The sequence below is a fragment of the Ochotona princeps genome, chromosome 2 (genome assembly GCF_030435755.1).
Source record: "Ochotona princeps isolate mOchPri1 chromosome 2, mOchPri1.hap1, whole genome shotgun sequence".
Classification (NCBI taxonomy): Eukaryota; Metazoa; Chordata; class Mammalia; order Lagomorpha; family Ochotonidae; genus Ochotona; species Ochotona princeps.
The window spans coordinates 64,880,452-64,900,633 of NC_080833.1; the positions used below are offsets into that span (position 1 = coordinate 64,880,452).

Sequence of the window (20,182 nt, forward strand, 5' to 3'; positions counted from 1 at the left end):
AAACAGAGAAAAATCGAGCTTTGTGCTTAGTTAGTGAATCACTTGATGAGCCTGTTTAGGTAGAAGTGTATGACTTGTGGAAGCCACGAATGCAATCCCTCAGCTCTTTCTTTGGTGCATTAATATACTGTTGGCAAGAGAAAAATGGAGTTAGTATTCAGTTTAAATCTAATCTAGTTAAAACATAAAATAAGGTAGGATAGGCACTTACTTCTAAATATAGTCTAGGCAAAAGAATATACGTGAAAAATACATTTCTGACCCATGCAGCTCCTTTCCTTAGAGATGAACACTTACATTTTCTTATGTTTATTTTTGGGCAATGTGTAGCTGTACCATCATGTATATTTATTGTTTCTTAACAGTGTGTGAAACACTGTAGAATGTTCTATACCTTGCTGTTTCATTGGAATAAATAATTGTCCCATTTCTGTAATGCCTTAGATTAAATTCCCTTTTTAAAAATTTCTTTTAAGGATTTATTTATTTTCACTTGAAAGGAAGATTCACAGAGACAAGGAGAGACAAAGATCTTCCATTCACCAATTCACTCTCTAAAATAGTTGTATCAGCCAGAGTTGAGCTGATCCTAAGGCCAGAACCAGGAGCCAGGAACCTGCTCCAGGTCTCCCATGAGGGTGCCGGAGCCCAAGGGCCTGAGCCATTCTCTGCTGCTTTCCCAGGTCACAAGGAGGTCACTGATAGGAAGTAGAGCAGTCAGGACATCAGCCAGTGTCCATATGTGATGCCGGTGCTTGCAAGTGAAGGATTAGCCTGTTAAGCCACTTTGCCGTCTCCAAATAGACTAAATTTATAGAGGCGCTTGCAGGTTTTAACACCTGTTTCAAAACCTGCAGATTCTGAATTCTGTGGAAATGAGCAGAGCTATGAAGCTGTGTATTCTAAAATAGACTTCTTCAGTGTCAGAAAAGTGCCTCTGTTTTCTGTTTGCTCAATGTAAAGTTAAAGCTGTTCTGGGATAGAAGTAGACAAAGAGTTCTACTTCTCTCAGCTAATCTGGTGAATCCGCACCAGCACTATGAACCCAGATTTCGGCCTGAATTTTTCTTTACAGGCAAAAAGTAATAGGTGACTTAATTACAGTCGTAACAATAGGAGTGAGAAGGCCGGGACAAAGTGCACAAAGTTTAGCAACTGGGAATGAGAAATGTGGGAAAGATGTTTGGAAGATGATTTCCTGTTCTTTTGGTTTGAGAAATTATGGGAATAGGAGTGAATTAGTGAACTTCAGTGGAAGAGAAGTTTTTTTTTTTTGGAAGATAACTCAGTTTCTTTTTAATATAGTCAGAGATGCTAGCGGTCCTAATAGGTAATGAAAATGTGGGTCTTGGTTTCTCAGAAGTCAGAATCAGGGCCCAGCATGATAGCGTAGTGGTTAAAGTCCTCACCTTATACGCACTGGGATCCTGTATGGGTGCCGGTTCTAATCCCGGTGGCCCCGCTTCCCATCCAGCTCCCTGCTTATGGTTTGGGAAAGCAGTCGAGGACGGCTTTGGGACCCTGCACTCGCATGAGAGACCCGGAAGAAACTCCAGGCTCCTGGCTTCAGAAAGGCTCAGCTCCAGCTGTTGCGGCTGCTTGGGGAGTGAATCATCAGATGGAAGATCTTGCTCTCTTTCTTCCTCTCTGTATATCTGACTTTCCAATAAAAATAAATAAATCGAAAAAAGGAAAAAGAAAAAAGAAGTTAGAATCAGTGTTGGTTTGGGGGTGCATGGGGCACGGAGGTGAGAAATGACTGACTTAGAGTGTTCCGGGGATGAATATGACAGTGATAGTAGAGACTTTACACTGGAGGGTTTCATTTACTTAGTGTGTAGAATATTCAAAGAGAAAAGTAGTTTAGCTACTTTATAAGTAAATACTTTAGAGAGTGAAACAATACAGCAATTATTGCTTGATTTTTTAATGTGAATAACTGATTAGTGTTCACAGTTTTGGCTCTACGTGTTTGTTTTCTGAACAGATGCAGAGTATCCAGGTTCACATAACTCAAGTATGAATATAATTGGAATTATTTCTTCACTTGGAAGCGACAGGAATTGCTTTACTAGGAACAGGTTTACATATTTTATAAATGTAAAGACATCACAGCAAATTATTGCAAGCGATTTTGAAGTAACTTCTGTCAATCTTCATTTTAGGTCCAGAGTGTCAATTCTTGTCACAGCTGTGCTTGTGGCAATTCTAATTCCTGGGACAAGCCAGATGAAGATGATGTTAAACTTGTAAATATTCCTGTGACCACTCCCGAGAACTTGTACTTAATGGGTAGGAATAACATGTTAATGTTTTAAGATAGTGTTCACACTGAATTTGAAGCAAAAAAACGTAGTGAATTGTTCTAAGAGAAATAACTCTAGTTTAAAAGTTGTTGTTTCTGGTCTGTATGGTATTATTTTGCTAAGGATGCAATAGCAAGTTGCCACAAACCTGGTGACTTAAGGCAGAGAAATTTGTTCACTCAAAGTTCTAGAGGCCAGAAATCTAAAATCTATACTGAGATGGAAACATGGTGTTAGTAGACATACACTCATCTTGGAGGTGTAGGGAAAAGATGCCTTTTTTCGGTTTCTTTGTTTTGAAAGTGATGGAGGGCCCAGTGCAGTAGCCTAGTGGCTAAAGTCCTCACCTTGTATGCACTGGGATCCTGTATGGGTGCCGGTCTGTATTCTGGCCGCTCTTTTTTCCTTCCCGCTCCCTGCTTGTGGCCTGGGAAAACAGAGGACGTCCCAAAGCCTTGGGACTCTGCACCTACATGGGACACACAAAAGAAGCTCCTGGTTCCTGGCTTTGGGCCGTGCTCTACTGCTTTCCCAGGCCACAAGCAGGAAGCTGGATGGGAAGCAGGGGCACAGGGATTAGAACTGGCGCCCATATGGGATCGCAGCGAATGCAAGGTGAGGACTTTAGCTGCTAGGCTACCATGCCAGGCCTTTAAGATGCATTTTATTAACAAATGAAAACGTGGAGAACATACTGATAATTTTGCTTCTCATTTTTTGTTTAATTGAAACTGGGTCCGGAGTGTATTGGAAAGTTAGTATTCTACCATGTGTAGATATGTATGTGGAATTATTCTTTAGTAGGATTGATGGTATGTGAGCCTGCTGCAGACCCTATGCAGTTTTATTTTAGCATTGGTATTGCTTGTTTGTGACTGTTGTGTTACTGATTTTTAGGTATGGAGTTGTTTGAAGAGGCATTGCGTCGCTGGGAGCAAGCTCTCACCTTTCGCAACAGGCAGGCAGAGGATGAAGCCTGTGGTTCCATCAAGCTGGGCGCAGGAGACGCCATTGCGGAGGAGAATGTTGATGTAAGTGTGAGAGTGAGCTCCAGAGCACTGAGACAAACCTGTGTGTAGTGTTCATTCTGTGTGGCATGGATTTCAACTGTGTTCTCCCTCTTGGAGTGTTTTTTATCGCATTTTTTCTGTTGAGTCAATTAAATGTCAGAACTACAATTTATTCAGTTTCGTTGCTTTCTTTGGATATATAGACTAAGAAGATACAATTTTTAAGGAAATTTTTAAGATTGTTGTGTACTTAAACTACCACTATAATCTTTTTTTTTTCGAAAAACCTTTATTTATTTGTCTTCTTTTCAAGTCTTCATTACACAGAAATTGCTTAGGTTATAAATACATAAGCATGTACACACACACACACACACACACACACACACACTCTTTGGCTAAACAAGCCACAGTTGTTTTTCACATAAATAGGTATATTTGCATCCTATCATAGAAGAAATTTTTCAGCTACGTGACAATCTTACTGGGTTAACATACTAGCTTACTCTTGGAAACAAAAAGAAACCTTAATACTATTAAATGTGGGGGCCCACACAATAGCTCAACTGGCTAATCATGCACATAGCAGTGCTAGCATCTCATTTGTACACCTGTTCATGTCCCAGCAGCTCTTTTTTTTTTTTAAACTACCACTACAATCCTGAGAATCGTGGTGGAGTTGGAACTGAATGGGTCCTCACAGTTCTCAAACTTGAGCTGACAGCAGAATCACCCTGAAGGGCCTGTTAAAGACAGACTTAGGGTCTGCAGTCCCAGTTTCTAGATTGGTAGGATGAGGGTGGATCCAGGGATTGTATTTGTAAGTTTCCTGTTGAGAATGATACTGGCTGGTCCAGAGTCCTGACTTCGGTCTGCTGCTAGTCCAGCTCCTGAAGTTCACAGATAAAGAAACTGAATCCCTGAGAACTGAAATGCTTTTACAAAGACACAGCAAGAGCTCATGCCTCCTGCCCTGTAATACTCTTTACACACCCCAACACCAGCTTCTTACAGCCTTCCTTCTCCCTGCCTGTCGTTTAGAAGTAGAAATGGATCGAGTTTTAGTGTTAGGACCTAAGAGTTGCTGTATGTACTGTGTTTCCTCTCCTTGTAGGATATTATCAGCACTGACTTTATCCATAAACTTGAAGCTCTGCTGCAAAGAGCATATCGTCTCCAAGAGGAGTTTGAAGCCACCCTCGGAGGATCTGACCCTAGTTCCCTCACTAATGATGTTGGTAAGATGGATAATTTATATGCTTTTTTTTAAAAATTATTTATTAACTTCATTAATTACATTATATTATGTGACACAGTTACATAGATACTTGGGTTCTCCCCACCCCTCCCCAAACCCTCCCACCATGGTGGATTCCTCCACCTTGTTGCATAACCACAGCTCAATGCATGACTTTGTTTTATATCCTTGAGATCGCCTAAGTGTCATATAGTGATAGGTTAAATACATTTGATAAAACAGCCAAGAAAAAAAGATGTTCTGTTGTATTTCCTTTTTGTTTTGTTTGTTTTGTTTTATTTTGCAAGTGAACTTAATGTCCTGAGGATCTAAGTGTAGTTACTTACCATAGGTAGGACTGTGACATTGTTTCAACATCTGGAGTGGATGCTTAGCCTAGTGGCTAGTACATCAGTTAGGATACCTGCATACCATAATGGAGTGTCTGGGTTCAACACCTGTCGCCAGCTCCTAACTGCAGCTTGCTTCTAATGCAGACCCTGGGGGAGAGCAGTGGTAGCTCAGGTCATTTGGATTTCTGCCATCCCTGTGCGAGAGCTAGATAGTGTTCCTAGCTCCCAGGGTCGTTCCTGGCACAGCCCAGCCCTGGCCATTGCAGGTGTCTGGAGAGTGAATCAGTGGATAGGAGTGTTCTATCTATCTGCCTCTCTCTCTCTCTACAGCTGAAATTAAAAAAAGAAACACAAATCACAAAGTATAGTTAAGTGTTGCAAGAATAAAAAATATATGCAACAAAGAATGTATGTGTACTTTGTGGCATACACTTAAAATACTTTAAGTAATTGTATTTCTTAGGTCTCAGCATTATTGCAGAAGGATTTGATATAAATAGTCAATAAAGGGCTGACACTGCACCATAGTGGGTGAAGCTGCTGCCTATGATGCTGGCATCCAGTATGGTTGCTGTTTTGAGTCCTGGATGCTCCATTTCTGATCCAGTTTCCTACTGATGTGCCTGGGAAAGCAGTGAAAAATTGTCCAAGTACTTGGGCCTCTGCAATCACGTGGGAGGCCCAGCAGAAGCTCTTTGACTTCTGGTTTTGGACCAGCCCAGCCCTGGTTAGTGTGACCCTGTGGGGGATGAACCAATGGATGGAGGATCCCTCTCTGTGTCTCGGCTCCTCTCTTTGTCACTGCATTTCAAATAAGTAACTAACACATTTTTTTCTAAAGTCAGCATTTAACACTACCTTTGTTTCTTGTTTTAAAGAAGACGTGTGACGCAGCAATTAAGTTGTCACTTGGTTCACTCATATCCCATATTGGAGAGCCTCGTTTGAGTCCTGGCTGCTAAGCATCGAATCCAGCTTCCTGCTGCTGTACACCGTGGAGGCAGCAGATGATGGCTCATGTATTTGGATCCCTGCTGCCCACATGATAGACCTAGACTGAGTTGTGGGCTTCAGGCTTCAGGTTTCAACCTGGCCAAGCCTTGTGATTCCAGCCATTTGAGGAGTGAGCAAATGAATAGAAGGTCTCTTCTCTTATTTCAAAGTAAAAGCTTTGACTTCTTGAATGAAATGTTTTAAATTATCTTTTTTAATATGAAGATTTTTTTATTTGAGAGGTAGAGTTACAGGAAGAAGGGGAGATATACTCAGAAATTCTCCATTTGCTGTTTTACTCCCCAAATAACATCATTCGCCAGAGCTGGGCCATCCAAAACCAGGAGTCAGGAGCTTCCTTTGGCTCTCCCACAGGAGGGTAGCGGCCCAAGGACTTGGGCCATCTTTTACTGCCTACCCAGGCACATCAGCAGGGACCTGGATCAGAAGTGGAATAGTTGGGACTTAAACTGGCATCCACAAGGAATGCTGGTGCCGCAGGTGGCGGCTTCATGTGCCATGCCACAGTATCGGCCCCTTGAATGAAGTATTTGAAAGAAGGAGTAATCAAAATTACCTACTCAACTTTAGAATAGAAAAGATTTATTTATTTGTTTGAAAGGCGTATTGACAGAGAAAGAGAGAAGGACAAAGATCTTCAATCTGTCGGTTCACTCCCAAAATTGTTTTTTTTTTTTTTAGAGATTTATTTATTTATTTATTTATTGGGAAGTCCGATTTACAGTGAGAAGAGACAAAAATCTTCCATCCGCTGATTCACTCACCAAGTAGCCGCAATGACCAGAGCTGAGTGGATCTGAAGCCAGGAGCTGGGAACTTCTTTCGTGTCTCCCACACAGGTGTAGGGTTTCAAGGTTTTGGGCCGTCCTGGACTGCTTTCCCAGGCCACAAGCAGGGAGTTGCAGGGGAAGTGGAGCCATCGGGATTAGAACTGGCCCCCATATGGGTATCCAGAACTTGTAAGGCAAGGACTTTAGCCACTAGGATACTGCGTCAGGCCCCCAAATTTTTATAGCAGTGGATTTGGGTATGGCTGAAGCCAGGAGCCAATAACTCTCTTCTAGTCTCTCACATAATTAACAGGGACCCGGGTATTTGTTAAGTGTTCTGCCTTTCTAGATGTGTTTAGCAAAAAGCCAGATTGGATGCAGAAAAACCAGGAGTCAAACCAGTCCTTCAATATGTGATATCACCAATGCATTCAGAGGTTTAACTTGCTGTGTCACATCCCATCCCCATGCTTCCTCAACTTCCTTCAATGACCCCAAAGAATGAAGTGGGACAGAATTATATATTTTGCAACAAATAGTTCAAGTCTTTTTGGTGTGATGAGAATTGTTATTGTCCAATAAAAATATCACTTACGTATGAAGCTTTTCCACCTTTATTCCTGAACATAGAATGCTGAACTTGCTACATTTTGAGATATTTGCATGTTTATATATATTGAATATAGGAAAAGGTTTAGTTTATATTAAAATTGTGAATTCTGGACCAAATGTGGTAGTCTGGTGGCCAAAGACCTCACCTCATATACCCGGGATCCCTTATGGGCACCGATTCATGTCCCAGCTGCTCCACTTCTCATCCAGCTCTCTGTGTGGTGCCTGGGAAAGCAGTGGAGGATGGCCCAAAGCATTGGGACTCTGCACCCGCTCTGGCCATTGTGGCCGCTTTAGGAGTGAATCAGCGGATGGAAGATCTTCCTCTCTGTGTATCTGACTTTCCGATAAGAATAAATCTTTAAAAAAAGTTGTTAATTCCTATATGTGTGTCATAGCCAGGATTATGTGAAATCTCTTTTCATTAACTTTGCTTTCTCGTGTCATCAGAAACTGTTTAGCTTGAGTGTTTTTAACAGTTTATGTGCTATTAGCATAGAGATAATGTTTTGACATATCTAGAAGATTTAGGCAAACAAAACAAAAACAGTATGTCAACAAATATAGTTTATCAAGGCTTATGTTTATATTCTTTTGATAGCTTCTTTTATAACTTTATTAGAACATTATTAGTGATAATAGGAGAAATAACAACGAGTAGATGTTTAAAAGAACGTAAGTGTAAAGTGGAAGTGGAATAATTAAAAGATAGGACAGCAGTTAAATGGCAAGAAAAGCTGCGGAGGAAAAGAAGAAAAATCCTAGGCTTTTGATGTGTTGCTCAAGGTGTAGAGGCTTTGCCTCTATGTTCTGATCTTCACCTGTTATTTTTCCCAGATTCATGATAAGGAGTGTGTGATACTGTAACACTTTCTTGTTCTTTCAGTCTTGTAATTTACATGTCAGGTGGTGGTCCATGTATCTTTTTGCTGTAAACTTCCCTGGTAGCTGGCAGGGTCCATCTCTGATTGCTTGAGGTTTGAAAGGTGGCCTGGGTGCCGCTCCAGAGTTCTAGACAAGGCGAGCTCTGGAAACATGATTTGTCTTCTAAAATCTGTTGTTTTTGAGAAACTCTTGTGAATTTGAAACTCTTACTAGATGTTTCTTCAAACAGTTGACACACGTAGTTAGCTTAGGTATGGAGGAAATGTTTTCCCTCCGCTGTCACTGACTGCTGAAGGCTTTGCCTTTCCCTACCAGTACCCAGGTGTGCTGTTGCCTGGGAGATTCTAGCTGACCTGAAGCTGGTACATTTTGTTCTTTGTTGGAAATTTTTTGGATATAGCAAGTTTCTATTTTGGAACTTCTGTGACTAAAGAGCAGAATTTGTGGCCAGCTCTGTAGTGAGTAACTTTTATCTGTACGTTGATGTTTTTCTGCATGCAGATTCATTTTATGCATTTAATTTTCATACAGTTAACTTACACTGAGAGCTAACTTGTATTTAATAGTCATATATCAGGAGAACCTAACAACTTCTCCATGGCTCTGGGGTGGATTTAAGCTAACTATAGCCTGACCGCAGTGAATACTTTGTTGTTTTGAAATCTGCTTTGTTAGTTATGGAATTAATTCTTTCCTAAGTTTGATAGGTTTTCAACGTTAGAAGATCTTAGCCATCCTCCAATTTAGCTTCTTTTCTTCTGTGCTTAATATCTAATAGTTGCTGGTTTTGCTTATTGCTATGAGCCAGGTTTTTTGCTAAACTGTTTCTTCTGTGAGTTAGGTGTTGTTCTGAGTGAAGATTCTCTTAGTTATTCTTCATGTCAGCTTTTGTGTGATACACACAGTAGACATTATCATTTTCAGATGGCACAAATGAAGTTTAGAGACTTTAAGTAACTTCCACAGGGTTAGACAGATATTAAGTGAAAGGACCCAAGGTTGCACACAGCCGGAATAGCTTCAGAACCCATATTCTTAATCATTGTTCCACATTGCTTTAATGCTTAAAAGACAGGCATTTGTGGATGGTACTGTGGATTAGGTGGGTAAGCCACTGACTATGATGTCAGCATCCCATGTGGGTGCCAGCTGCTGCATTTCTGATCCAGTTCCCTGCTAATGGCATGGGAAAAGCAATGGAAAATGGGCCCCTGTACACATATGGGAGACCTGGAGGAAGCTCCTGGGTCCTGGCTTCAGTCTTGCTGAGCCGTGGCCATGGTGGCCATATGGGGAGTGAAGAAGTGGGTGAAAGACCTTCCTCTGTCTTATCCTCTTTCTCTGTAACCCTGATTTTTCAAATAAATACAATAATTCTTTTTTAAAAAAAATGAAACAAAAGAGAGGCAGGTGTCATTTTTCGGTGGGAAGATTGACTGTTAACCTTCTGTGAGGAAAACACAAAGTGGGTTCAAAAAGCTCATGGAGAGCCCAGCCTGGTAGCCTAGTGGCTAAAGTGCTTGCTTTGAATGTGCCTGGATCCCATATGGGTGCCGGTTCATGTCCCTGTGGCCCTGCTTCCCATTCAGCTCCATGCTTGTGGCCTGGGAAAGCTTTTGGGACCTAGCACCCACATGGGAGACCCGGAAGAGGCTTCTGGCTCCTGGCTTCGGATCAGCACAACTCTGGCCGTTGCGGCCACTTGGGAACTGAATCAGCAGATGAAAGATCTTTTCTGTCTGTCCTCTTCTCTGTGTATCAGCCTTTCCAATAAAAATAAATAAATCTTAAGAAAACACTTTCTAAAAAGAAAAACAAAACAAACCAAAAAACTCATGGAAATGCTTATTATGGAAGTTCAATACATTGATTTCATAAAATATTTGTCTCAAGATAAGCTTCTCTCTCCATTCTAGTTTTCTACCCTTTTAGAAAGTGCCCTCATGTGTGTATCTATAGGCAGATTTGTCGGTGGGAAATGGAGTCTGGGAGCAGGAAGCTTAGCAGCCTTGCAGCTGTATGAGTAAGGAGACTGCTGCCTGGTGGTAGTATACTTGTAGTGTGATCGTCCTGTCCTCCTCAACAGAGAGGATCTGAAGTTCATTCGTTAGTCTCCCCTCCTCTCAGGCCTGAGAGCTGGAGCTTCTCTGAAGCCAGGAGGCAGGAGCTGGATGGGAAGTGAAGCAGCCAGGACACAAACCAGTGCCTGTTTGGGATACCAGTGCTTGCAGGGGGCAGATGAACCAATTGAGTCATCGCGCTAGGCCTTGCACCACTTTTGTTAGATGTATGAGTAACCTATCTAAGCCTCGGTTTCCTCATCTGTTTTATGGGCATATGGAATACCTACTTTACAAACTGATTATGAGGATTACATGAAATAATACATATAGTTCTAAAGGTAAAGTAACAATCTTCTGAGGTGTAGGATTTGGAACTTCTCTGGGATACCCGCAAGAAAACCATCATTTTACCTCTACAGTCATAAGCATCCCCACTCCTCACAAGTTTTACTTATTTATTTGAAAGGTGGAGTGACAGAGAGAGAGGAAGACAGAGAGAGATCTTCTATTCGATGTTCACTCCCCAGATAGCTGCAAATGGTCCGGTTTGAATTGGCAGTCCAAAATTCCATCTTGGTCTCTCACATGGGTGGCAGCAGCCGAGTCTTCGGGCCATCTTTCTGCTTTCCCAGGCAAATTACCAGGGAGCTAGATTAGAAGTGCTTCAGCCACGACTCACACTGGCACTTTTATTTGTGATGTAGAATGACAGGTAGCGGCTTGGCTTGCTGCACCACGGCACAGCCTCCTGCTTTAAGCTTTGTTTTGTAGCTGTTTGTGGTGTTAGTCCATGGAATAGTTAAGAGAGGGAGAGACTGCAAGGATGGAACTCATCCACTGGCTCAGTCTCCCAATGCCTGCAAAGACCAGGTTTGGGCCACGCCAAAGCAGAGCGCTGGAATACAATTCAGGTCTCCCACTTGGGTGGCAGGAACTGGTTGCTTGAGCCAATACCAGTGGTTCTCAGGGGCTGCTGGAATCAGGAGGCTGAAGCTGGGTGTCAAATATAAGTACTCCTATACGAGATGTGGGTGCCCTAACTGGCATCTTAACCACCAGGCTAAACATCACCCCAGTGAGCTCATTTTTGTGTTTCTTCTTCGCAGTTGATCCTATGCTTGCCAACACCTGTTCATGTTTTTCTGTGATGCTACACTCTTCTCCACTAAAGTAATTAGTTTTTGGATCTTTTCAGTGGGTCTTTGGGAAGAAGTTAACCTTTTGTGGCAGAAGGTGCTCTCTCTACCATCCTGACCCAGAAATTATGGATATTGTAGTGAGGGCACCTAAGGACTGTAGTAAAACTTCAGTAGCATTGTGAATGTGTAGCTTATGGGTAACTGTCTTCTTTGTTATTGCTGAAGTTGTTACTGATAAGCTGCATCTTAGCATCATTGTTCCTGTGTGGTGGTTTTATTCAGTGCAAGGTTTAGATGTTATATGTATTATGACAAAATTGTCATTTTTAAGTCATTCAGAATTGTTAAAGATGGTTTTAGATTTCTGTTTAACAGCTAGTGTATGAATTCTCCCTCTAAGCTCTATTACTTTACTGGGGCATCTTTATTTGTATAGTCTTCATCTGCCTGTTTTTTGTTTTTAAAGTGTAAGATTTTATCAGTCATTTATTATACAATAAAAGTATGATTAACAAAAGAAATACAACATGATCATTGTGATGTTTTTCTGCCTCACACCTTTGTTGAGAAAATGTTGGATTAGGTAGAGCTTCAACTATGTATGTGTGTGTACTATTTTTTTTTTAAGACTTATTTATTTGAAAGATACAGTGATGCAGAGAGAGAAGAAGAGAGGCAGGGAGGAAATGAAAGAGCAAGAGATTGATACAAAGTGATGTTGCTTTTCTGATGACTGGCCAAATGCCTGTGATGGCCAGGACTGGGCTTGGGCCAAGCCAGTGTCTGGAACGCCTTCTGGGTCTCTCACATGGGTGGTGGGATTTGGGTACTTAACCATCATCTGCTGTATGGCAGGTTCCTTAGCAGCAGCCATGCACTCCCATCTGGGAGTGCCCCATAATGTCCACCCTGAGAATTACGTTGAAATAAATGAGTTACTTCCATAAAATAGTACCGTCTTTGTTCTGTAATTCATTCTTTTGCCCTGTTCTCTGCTGGGGTTTCCTGTGTTTTTAAGCCCTTATGTGCTAAGAATTTGCTCCTGGCTTTTGCTCCATTCCTTTTATTGTAGGAGTTGGGAGATGGCAAGCAAAATGAAGATTTATTTGGATTAATGTGTTGTAATGAAAAAATGCCAAAGTTTTGTGAGATGTTGAAATCACTAGAGGGCAGCACTTTTTATCTGTTTTTGGATGCCTGTGACTCATAAATGCCATTTTGTGTTGCTTGTTGCACTGGGAGTTAAATTTAGGTTAACATGTTTTGCTGGCATGTTTTATGTACACCTATTGCTATAACTCAGAGTGATGAATAGCATGGAGGTTATTCAAAAACAATTTGAAATAATGTTTGTGTAAATTCCCTTATAGTGTGCAAGTGCTGGCTGACAACATTTACTTACAGTTTGTTTTTAAAAGGATTGCTAAATTATAATAAGTTGTAATTTGATTACCATAGTTTTTGAAAGCTGAACTGACACCTTCCCATGTGATTTCAAAGTCACATTGTAGATAGTGTAGCTTAGTACTAGTGAAGAACATGGGCTTTGCGATGAAGCAAATGTGTACAAATCCTGGCGCTGCCACTCTTGTTAGCTATGACAACTTAAGCAAGTTGTGGCCTTTCTTAGATTCAGTTTTCACATCTGTAAGATACAGGATTATATTAGATCAACTTCCTGGAAATGGGAGGATTAAATGAGGTAAGATGCATCTAGCATAGACATATGGTAAACATTTGATTACCTGTTCATAATTAGGTTCTAGAAATTAAAAGAGAACTCTTCTTTGATAATTACAAAAATACCTGGTTATAGGTATATAAATATCATATATCCTTAACTTGTTTTATAGTAATATTCTGTTAGATTCTCCAGTCAACATTCTTTTCTTTTTGCCTGGGAGTTGATTTGATTTTTCTCATGTCATTCACATAAATTTTCATCTACTGGAAAAGATATTTAAGCCATATTTAAAATTATATCTGTTAAGTATGTTTTTTCTCTGTATTAGAAAATAAAGCTGTCATCTGAGGGTTTGCAGAGTGAATACTCTAGATGTAGCTAACTCAGAGTGTTGGTTTTCCTTGATCTCTGACCTTGTTGCACATACGAGGACAACAGCAAAAATGATAGTAGATATAACAATTATTTAGTCAATTCTGTCGGTTTTACCTGTTCTGTAGCTTTTCTTCACCATCTGCCCTATATATTCATTAGATTTTGCTTGGATTAGTAGTTAATAATCTCAGTGAGTTTGCTGCCGCAGTGTCTCTCTGGGGACATCTACACTTTTTTTTTTTTTTTGGAGTTATCTTCTCGGTGAACCACTTGTTTTCCAAAAAAAAAAAAAAAACCATTGATTTATTTTTATTGGAAAGGCACAGTTGCGGAGAAAAGGAGAGAATTCTTCCAGCCACTGGTTCTCTTCCCCCAAATGGCCACAATGGCCGAAGCTGCACTGATCCTAAGCCAGGAGCATCTTTTGGTTTTTCCATGTGGGTGCAGAGTTCCAAGGTTTTGAGCCATCTTTGGCTGCTTTCCAAGGCCATAAGTAGGGAGCTGGGTGGGAAGTGGAGCAGTGAGTACTTGAACTGGTGCCCATATTGGATCCTGGTGCTTGCAGGGGAAGGATTAGGCAATTGAACCATTGTATCAAGCCCTCGGTGAAGCACTCTTACTGCTCTGATTTTCAGACAATTTTTCCAATGTGTTTATTTCACTGATTCCTCTCTTCACCAGCTAAACTGAATAGTCCTTTCCAGAACTGAAATTCTTCACTCAGATTTAAGTTGTATAACTAGTGCTAGATTTTTAGCAAATTAACCGTTTTTCTTTTTTTAAATTAATGATTTTATTTTTGATGTTATTATTCTTGTTTTTCTTCTTCCATTCTTTTGCTTATGATGTTCCTTTATGTTATTCAGCATGCTTTGAACTTTTCTTGTGTTTCTGAAATACAACTTCATTCAAATCTACTTGTGTGCCATTATGAAGACAGAGAGAGAAAGACAGAGAGAGAGAGAAAAGTCTTCCATCTGCCAGATATTATCAAAATGGCCACTACAGCCAGAGCTGAGTCAGACCCAAGTCGGGAGTCATGTGTCCCATGTAGGTTCTCATGTGGGTGCAGGGACTCCAAGAGTTGGGCCAGCCTCCGCTGCTTTCCCAGGCCATTAACATGGTGCTGGATCAGAAGTGGAGCAGTTGGACGTCAACTTACACTCACATGGGATGCTGGTGCCCAGGCATCAGATTAGTCTACCACCACATCCCCAGCTCCTTATGGCTGCTTTTAAGCCAAAGGAAACTTTTTTTTTATTCTAATCTTTAATTATGGTGTTTTCTTGTTTTGGGGTACTATTTCAACCATGTTCTATTTTTCCTGGGACTTAAATAACACATAAACAACCAACTTTAAAAATATTTTGACTTTTTTTTTTTGGCTGTTGGAGCATGCTTTATTATTTTTTTTTGCCATGGCATTTTTATCACATTTTATTATTATTATTATCATTTTATAATACAATTCCATAGGCTCCTGGCATTTCCCTTATCCCCTCCCCAATTCCCTCCCCCCATCTAGTTCCTCTATATCATTACTAACATATAGTTCTTCATACACAGTCATATATCCTTCATTGTGGTCATGGACAATGGCAGAGAGTCCAGCATCCTATTGTCAAGATATAGTGAACAGTTTCATTGTTAAGTCCATCTTTGTTTGGAAGCAGAAATGCACACTACATTGTATCCTCACATCTGGATGTGACATTCTCCATTTCACAGCTACTGTACATCCCCTTAAATGAAAAGTCATAATACAAAATCAGCAATAGAAAGAAAAATAGAAATTTACAATGCCATAAAGTTAAGTGACATGTTACTAGATATGACAGTCTCCATTACACAGCTACTATACATCCTGTTAAATGAAAAGCCACAAAACAAAATCAAGATCAGGGAGAAAAAAGAAATTAACAACACCGTGAAGTTAAATAACATGCTACTAAGTGACTAACGTGTGGTTGAAGAAATGAAAATCAAGAACCTTCTTGAAGAAAATGATGCTACTGTATGATGACGAGTCATTGAATGATTTAATCAGAAGAAAGTGTTTTGAAGAGATGAAACTAACAGAAAACAACAAAACCCATGTGATATAATTTCCACTAATCTTTGCTGGTGAAGTGTGTCTCCTCCAGACAATAAACAGATTGGTTTTGTTTTTTAATCCAGTCTACTAATCTATGACGTTTGATTGAGCTTAAGCCATTTACATTCAGGGTTAATTTGTAAGGGTGGTACTTTGGTCCTGTCATTTTAGCAAAGGGTTGTTCATTGGTTTAGTCTTCTGTTGCCATTTTACTGGGATGTTCTTCCCGTTTGCCCTTGGATTTGTTTGGTGCTATTCCTCTTCTCTGTCAAGAGAACATCTTGAAGTATCATTTGTAGGGCAGGCGTGGAAGAGGCAAATTCTTTTAAGTTTTCTTTACTATGGAAGAATTTTATTTCATTTTCAAAGACAAAGGAAAGCTTTGCTGGATATGTTATCCTAGGCCGACAATTTTTTTCTTTTAGAATCTGGAATATGTCACTCCATTCTCTTCTTGCCTGTAGAGTTTCCTGTGAGAGATGTGTTGTGAGCTTAATTGGCTTTCCTTTATATGTCAATTGATTTTTTCACGTGCACATTTAAGGATCTTTTCCTTATGTTCAATTGAAGAGAGCTTGATGATCATATGTCGTGGTGAAGATCGCTTTCGATCAAGCCTGTTGATCAAGCCTCCTGGATCTTGTTTCCCAAGTCTTTCTCTAGATTAGAGAAATTTTCCTTTATTATTTCATTAAATATGTTTGCAAACTCAGCTTCTCTTTCTGCACCTTCTGGGCTCCCATAACTCTTACATTTGGCCTCTTAATAGTGTCTTTCAATTCTTGAATACTTTTTTTGGTCTGATCCAGCTCTGCTTCCAGCTTTTTGTTTGCTTCCCCCTGATGACAGGAGATATCTTCCAATTCTGAGATTCTTTCTTCTATTTGCTTCATTCTATTTTGGAGACTCTCCACTGTACTTTTAATTTGCCCTACTGTGTTCTTAATTTCTGATATACCAGCCTTGATTTGCTTTATTGTTTCCTTAAATTCTTTGAACTCTTGTATGTGCTTCTCATTGTTAATCAGAAGCTTTAAATGAGTGTTATGGATTCTGTGTCCCCCATTTTCTTGATGTCTTCCTCAGTTAACTCTGAGGTTGGAATAGGGTTTTGCTCCTTTGCAGGGGAGTTTTTGGTAATATTCATTGTGCCTTTTTCTCTTCTTTTGCTCTTGATCATTGTACTTCTGGTTAGCAGAGTCTTCTCCTTGGGGCAGGTTTCTAAGTTGTGTCACCCACAGGTCTACAATGCGATTTTACTTATTGTGCTTGGTACACAAATCTTTGCTTGCAGCCACTTGTTCCACAACCTCCAGCAAGTTCCAGGTCTGGGTTCTTATGTCAGATTTCCACTGTGGTCTCCACAGCCCCTGCTCTTGGCTCACCATTCTCTACCTCCTGTGATACTGTGCTGAGGCTGCACTGTTGTCTCTGCAACCTTTCTCCCACTTCCGGTTGGAGCAGGTCCCAGGATTAGGGAGACACCAGGTGTCCTATATAATTAGGTTGTTGGTGGCGCTGATCTTGCTGGAACCTGTTGGACGTTAGGTCTGGGTGTCACATGGACCTATTTTGACCCATACGTTGCCACAGTCGGTATTATTTTCCTGTGGGACCAGTGCAATCCAGTGAACTCAGTGAGTTCTTGAGAGATCAGCACATGCACAGTTCACTGTTGTCCCCTGCAGTCCTAAAGCTATTGCCACAGCATGCAATATGGCACACACTGTGCCGTCACACTGTGCCGTCAGGTCTGAGGGCTACCCAGACCTGTCTTGGGTGGAAGCTGTAGAATGCCATGTTGCTGCAGTTCACTGAGTCAGAAATGAGTTCACTCCCAGCTAAGCGTATGCTCTGTCCTTTCCCTTGCCTTTGCCTGCTAACGCAAAATGGCGCTCAATTCAGCTCTAGTGGGCTGACTGGGCTGTGAAATTCACCCTGTTCTCGCACCGTCCTTCTGGGATCTGCTGCTCTGTCTCTGCTCCTGGTGAAATCAAACGGACCAGCAGGACGGACAGTTCTTTGTCTGGGTTTACCTCCCAAACTCCCAGTGAAAGTCCCTTCCCACCTGGTTGCTGCTGGAGTTCAGATTGCTGTTAGCTGAATGCTTCTGGAGTATTAGTTACTGCAACACCACACCGTTGTGTCCGCTGCTTTCCTGTGTCTGTCAGTCTCCAGGTACCCCTCTGCTATTGTTCTGTCCTTTCATATTCCTGGAATATGTCCTCTCTGCTTCATCCTGATTAAATGTTTTTCCATCCGTTTAAACGTGTCCTTACCCTATTCTGCCATCTTGATTCTCCCAATATTTTGACTTTTAAAAAAAGATTTATTTATTTTTATTGGAAAGGCACATTTGCAGAGGGCAGGAAAGACAGAGAGAAAGAGCCTGCATTTGCTGGTTCACTCCCCAAGTGGCCACAGCGGAGCTGAACTGAACCAAATCAGTAGCTTCTTCCAAATCGCCCACGTGGAAGCAGGATCCCAAGGCTTTGGGCCATCCTCTGCTGCTTTCCCGGGCCACAAGCAGGGAGCTGGAGTGGAAGCAGAGCAGCCAGGGACACAAACTGGCACCCAGATGAGATCTCTGTGCTTCCAAGGTGAGGACTTTAGACACTAAGCTACTGCGCTGGGCCTGCTTTTTTTTTTTTTAATTGGAAACTGATATTAATTTGACTTGCAACTTTTTCAGATTAGATTCAATGGTGGTAAAGTTTCCTCCATCTTCTTCCCTTCCTCTCAAAAAAATCTCTGGAGAAGACCTGGGAATGCAGGGCAGATTCCTGGCACTCTTGCCCAGCCAGCTGCTTAGGGATTCCCTGCCTGCCTTACAGTCTGCAGTGACTGTCTGGCTCAGTGGGGGAATGCCCCAGAACTTGAATAAGTACTTGTTGGCATGCAAGATCTGTTTCCAGAGAGGGAGAGGGAGCTCCTGTAGACCTGGAAGCTTGCAGTGTGCAATGACTTGATCTAGTTTTCTTCTGCCTGCTCAATTAATGGCTCTCTCAGATTCTCAGCATTAACTAAGCTACTCTTCCATAGAGAGGAGCAAATTAGGATGTGAAGGGAGTGGCTTAAAATGTCAAACAAGAATAGCTTTTTAGAACGCAGTGGAAGTTGCCTGTGAAATAGGAAGGTGGATAGTTTTCTTACTGCCATTGATTTGTGAGTCCATTTAAATTATTTATGTGCAGATGTGGTTTTTGAAGATGAATAGTTGTAAACCAGAGTGAAAGAGAGAGAGAGAAAGAAAGGGAGAGAGCAAGTGGGAGTGAGAGCAAAATAGCTTTTTCACCTACTGGTTCACTCCCCAAATGCCAGCAACAGCCAGGCTAGGCCAGGTTGAAGCTCGTGGTCAGGAGCTCCAGCCTGGTCTCCCTCATGGGAGGCGGGAACATAAATATTTGGGCCATCATGTGCTACCTCCCTGGTGCTTAGCAGGAGGCTGGAGTGGAAGCACACAATAGCTAACACTCTGATATGGAATGTGAGGGTCCCAAGCCGTTGCATAACCAGATGTGCTACAACGCCTGCCCCCATTTATATACAAACGTAATGCCTTCTGTAAGCTTTCTTTCTTTCCAGTGCCTGATCCCCTTGCTAGAAAGTAATGTAAATGCCAGAAAGTCTTCTCAGGATGTTTCTCAGAATCATCTTTGCAGCCTTTAAACAATATGGATTCCAGTACTTCCTCCAGACCTACTGCAAGTGGAACTTTGGGGTTTGGATCTTTTATTTCATTGTTTGGGAGCTAATCTTGTGCATTCATGCTTCAGAGACCTCTTTTCTTTTTTAAGAAAAAGATTTAGTTATTGTTACTTGAAATGCAAATTCATAGAGAACAAGAGAAAGAGAGACAGACAGAGCTTCCATTTGCTGGTTCACTGTCCAAATAGCTGAAAGTGGCTGGAGCTGAGCTACTCCGAAGCCTGGAGTCAGAAGCTGCTTCGGGATCTCACATGGGCACAGGGGCCCAAAGACTTGGTTGCTTTCCCAGGCCATAAGCAAAGAGATGGGTTGGACGTGGAACAACTGAGACACAAACCAGCACCCAAATGGGATGTTGCCATTGCAGGTGGAGGCTGGTCTACTATACTACCATGGGCCTGGCCCTTTAAACATATATGTATCTCAAGATGTGTTTATTTACTTTTATGGAAAGGCAGATTTACAGAGAGAAGCAGAGACAAAAGAAAGATCTTCCATTCACTGGTTCACTTCCCAAGTGACCCCAACAGCCAGATCTGAGCTGATCCAAAGCCAAGAGCCTGGAGCTTCTTCCACGTCTCCTATGAGGGTGCAGGATCCCAAGTATTTGGTCCTCCACTGCTTTCCCAGGCCACAGCAAGGAGCTGGATGGGAAGTGGAGCAACTGGGTACTAACCGTCACTCATATGGGATGCCAGCACATGCAGGGTGAGGATTAGCCATTGAGCTATATCATGCCAGGCCCACAAGACCTTGTAAAAGTAATATTAGGTCAGGCCCGGTGCAATAGTGCAGTGGTTAAAGTCCTCACCTTGCATGCACCGGGATCCCATATGGGCACCAGTTCTAATCCTGGTGGCCCCGCTTCCCATCCAGCTCCCTGCTTGTGTCTGGGAAAGCAGTCAAGGACGACCCAAAGCCTTGGGACCCT

General features: G+C 41.6%; 1 protein-coding gene across 1 annotated transcript in view; it reads left to right on the plus strand.

The window, feature by feature from the left end:
• MIGA1 (mitoguardin 1) overlaps window positions 1-20,182 on the plus strand; it is a 116,788-nt gene that overhangs the window by 37,909 nt on the left and 58,697 nt on the right. The window contains exons 4-6 of the mRNA XM_004582106.2: window positions 2,166-2,292; window positions 3,204-3,337; window positions 4,431-4,554. Coding sequence (XP_004582163.2) covers window positions 2,166-2,292; window positions 3,204-3,337; window positions 4,431-4,554 — 385 coding nt within the window. The remainder of the gene's footprint in view (window positions 1-2,165; window positions 2,293-3,203; window positions 3,338-4,430; window positions 4,555-20,182) is intronic.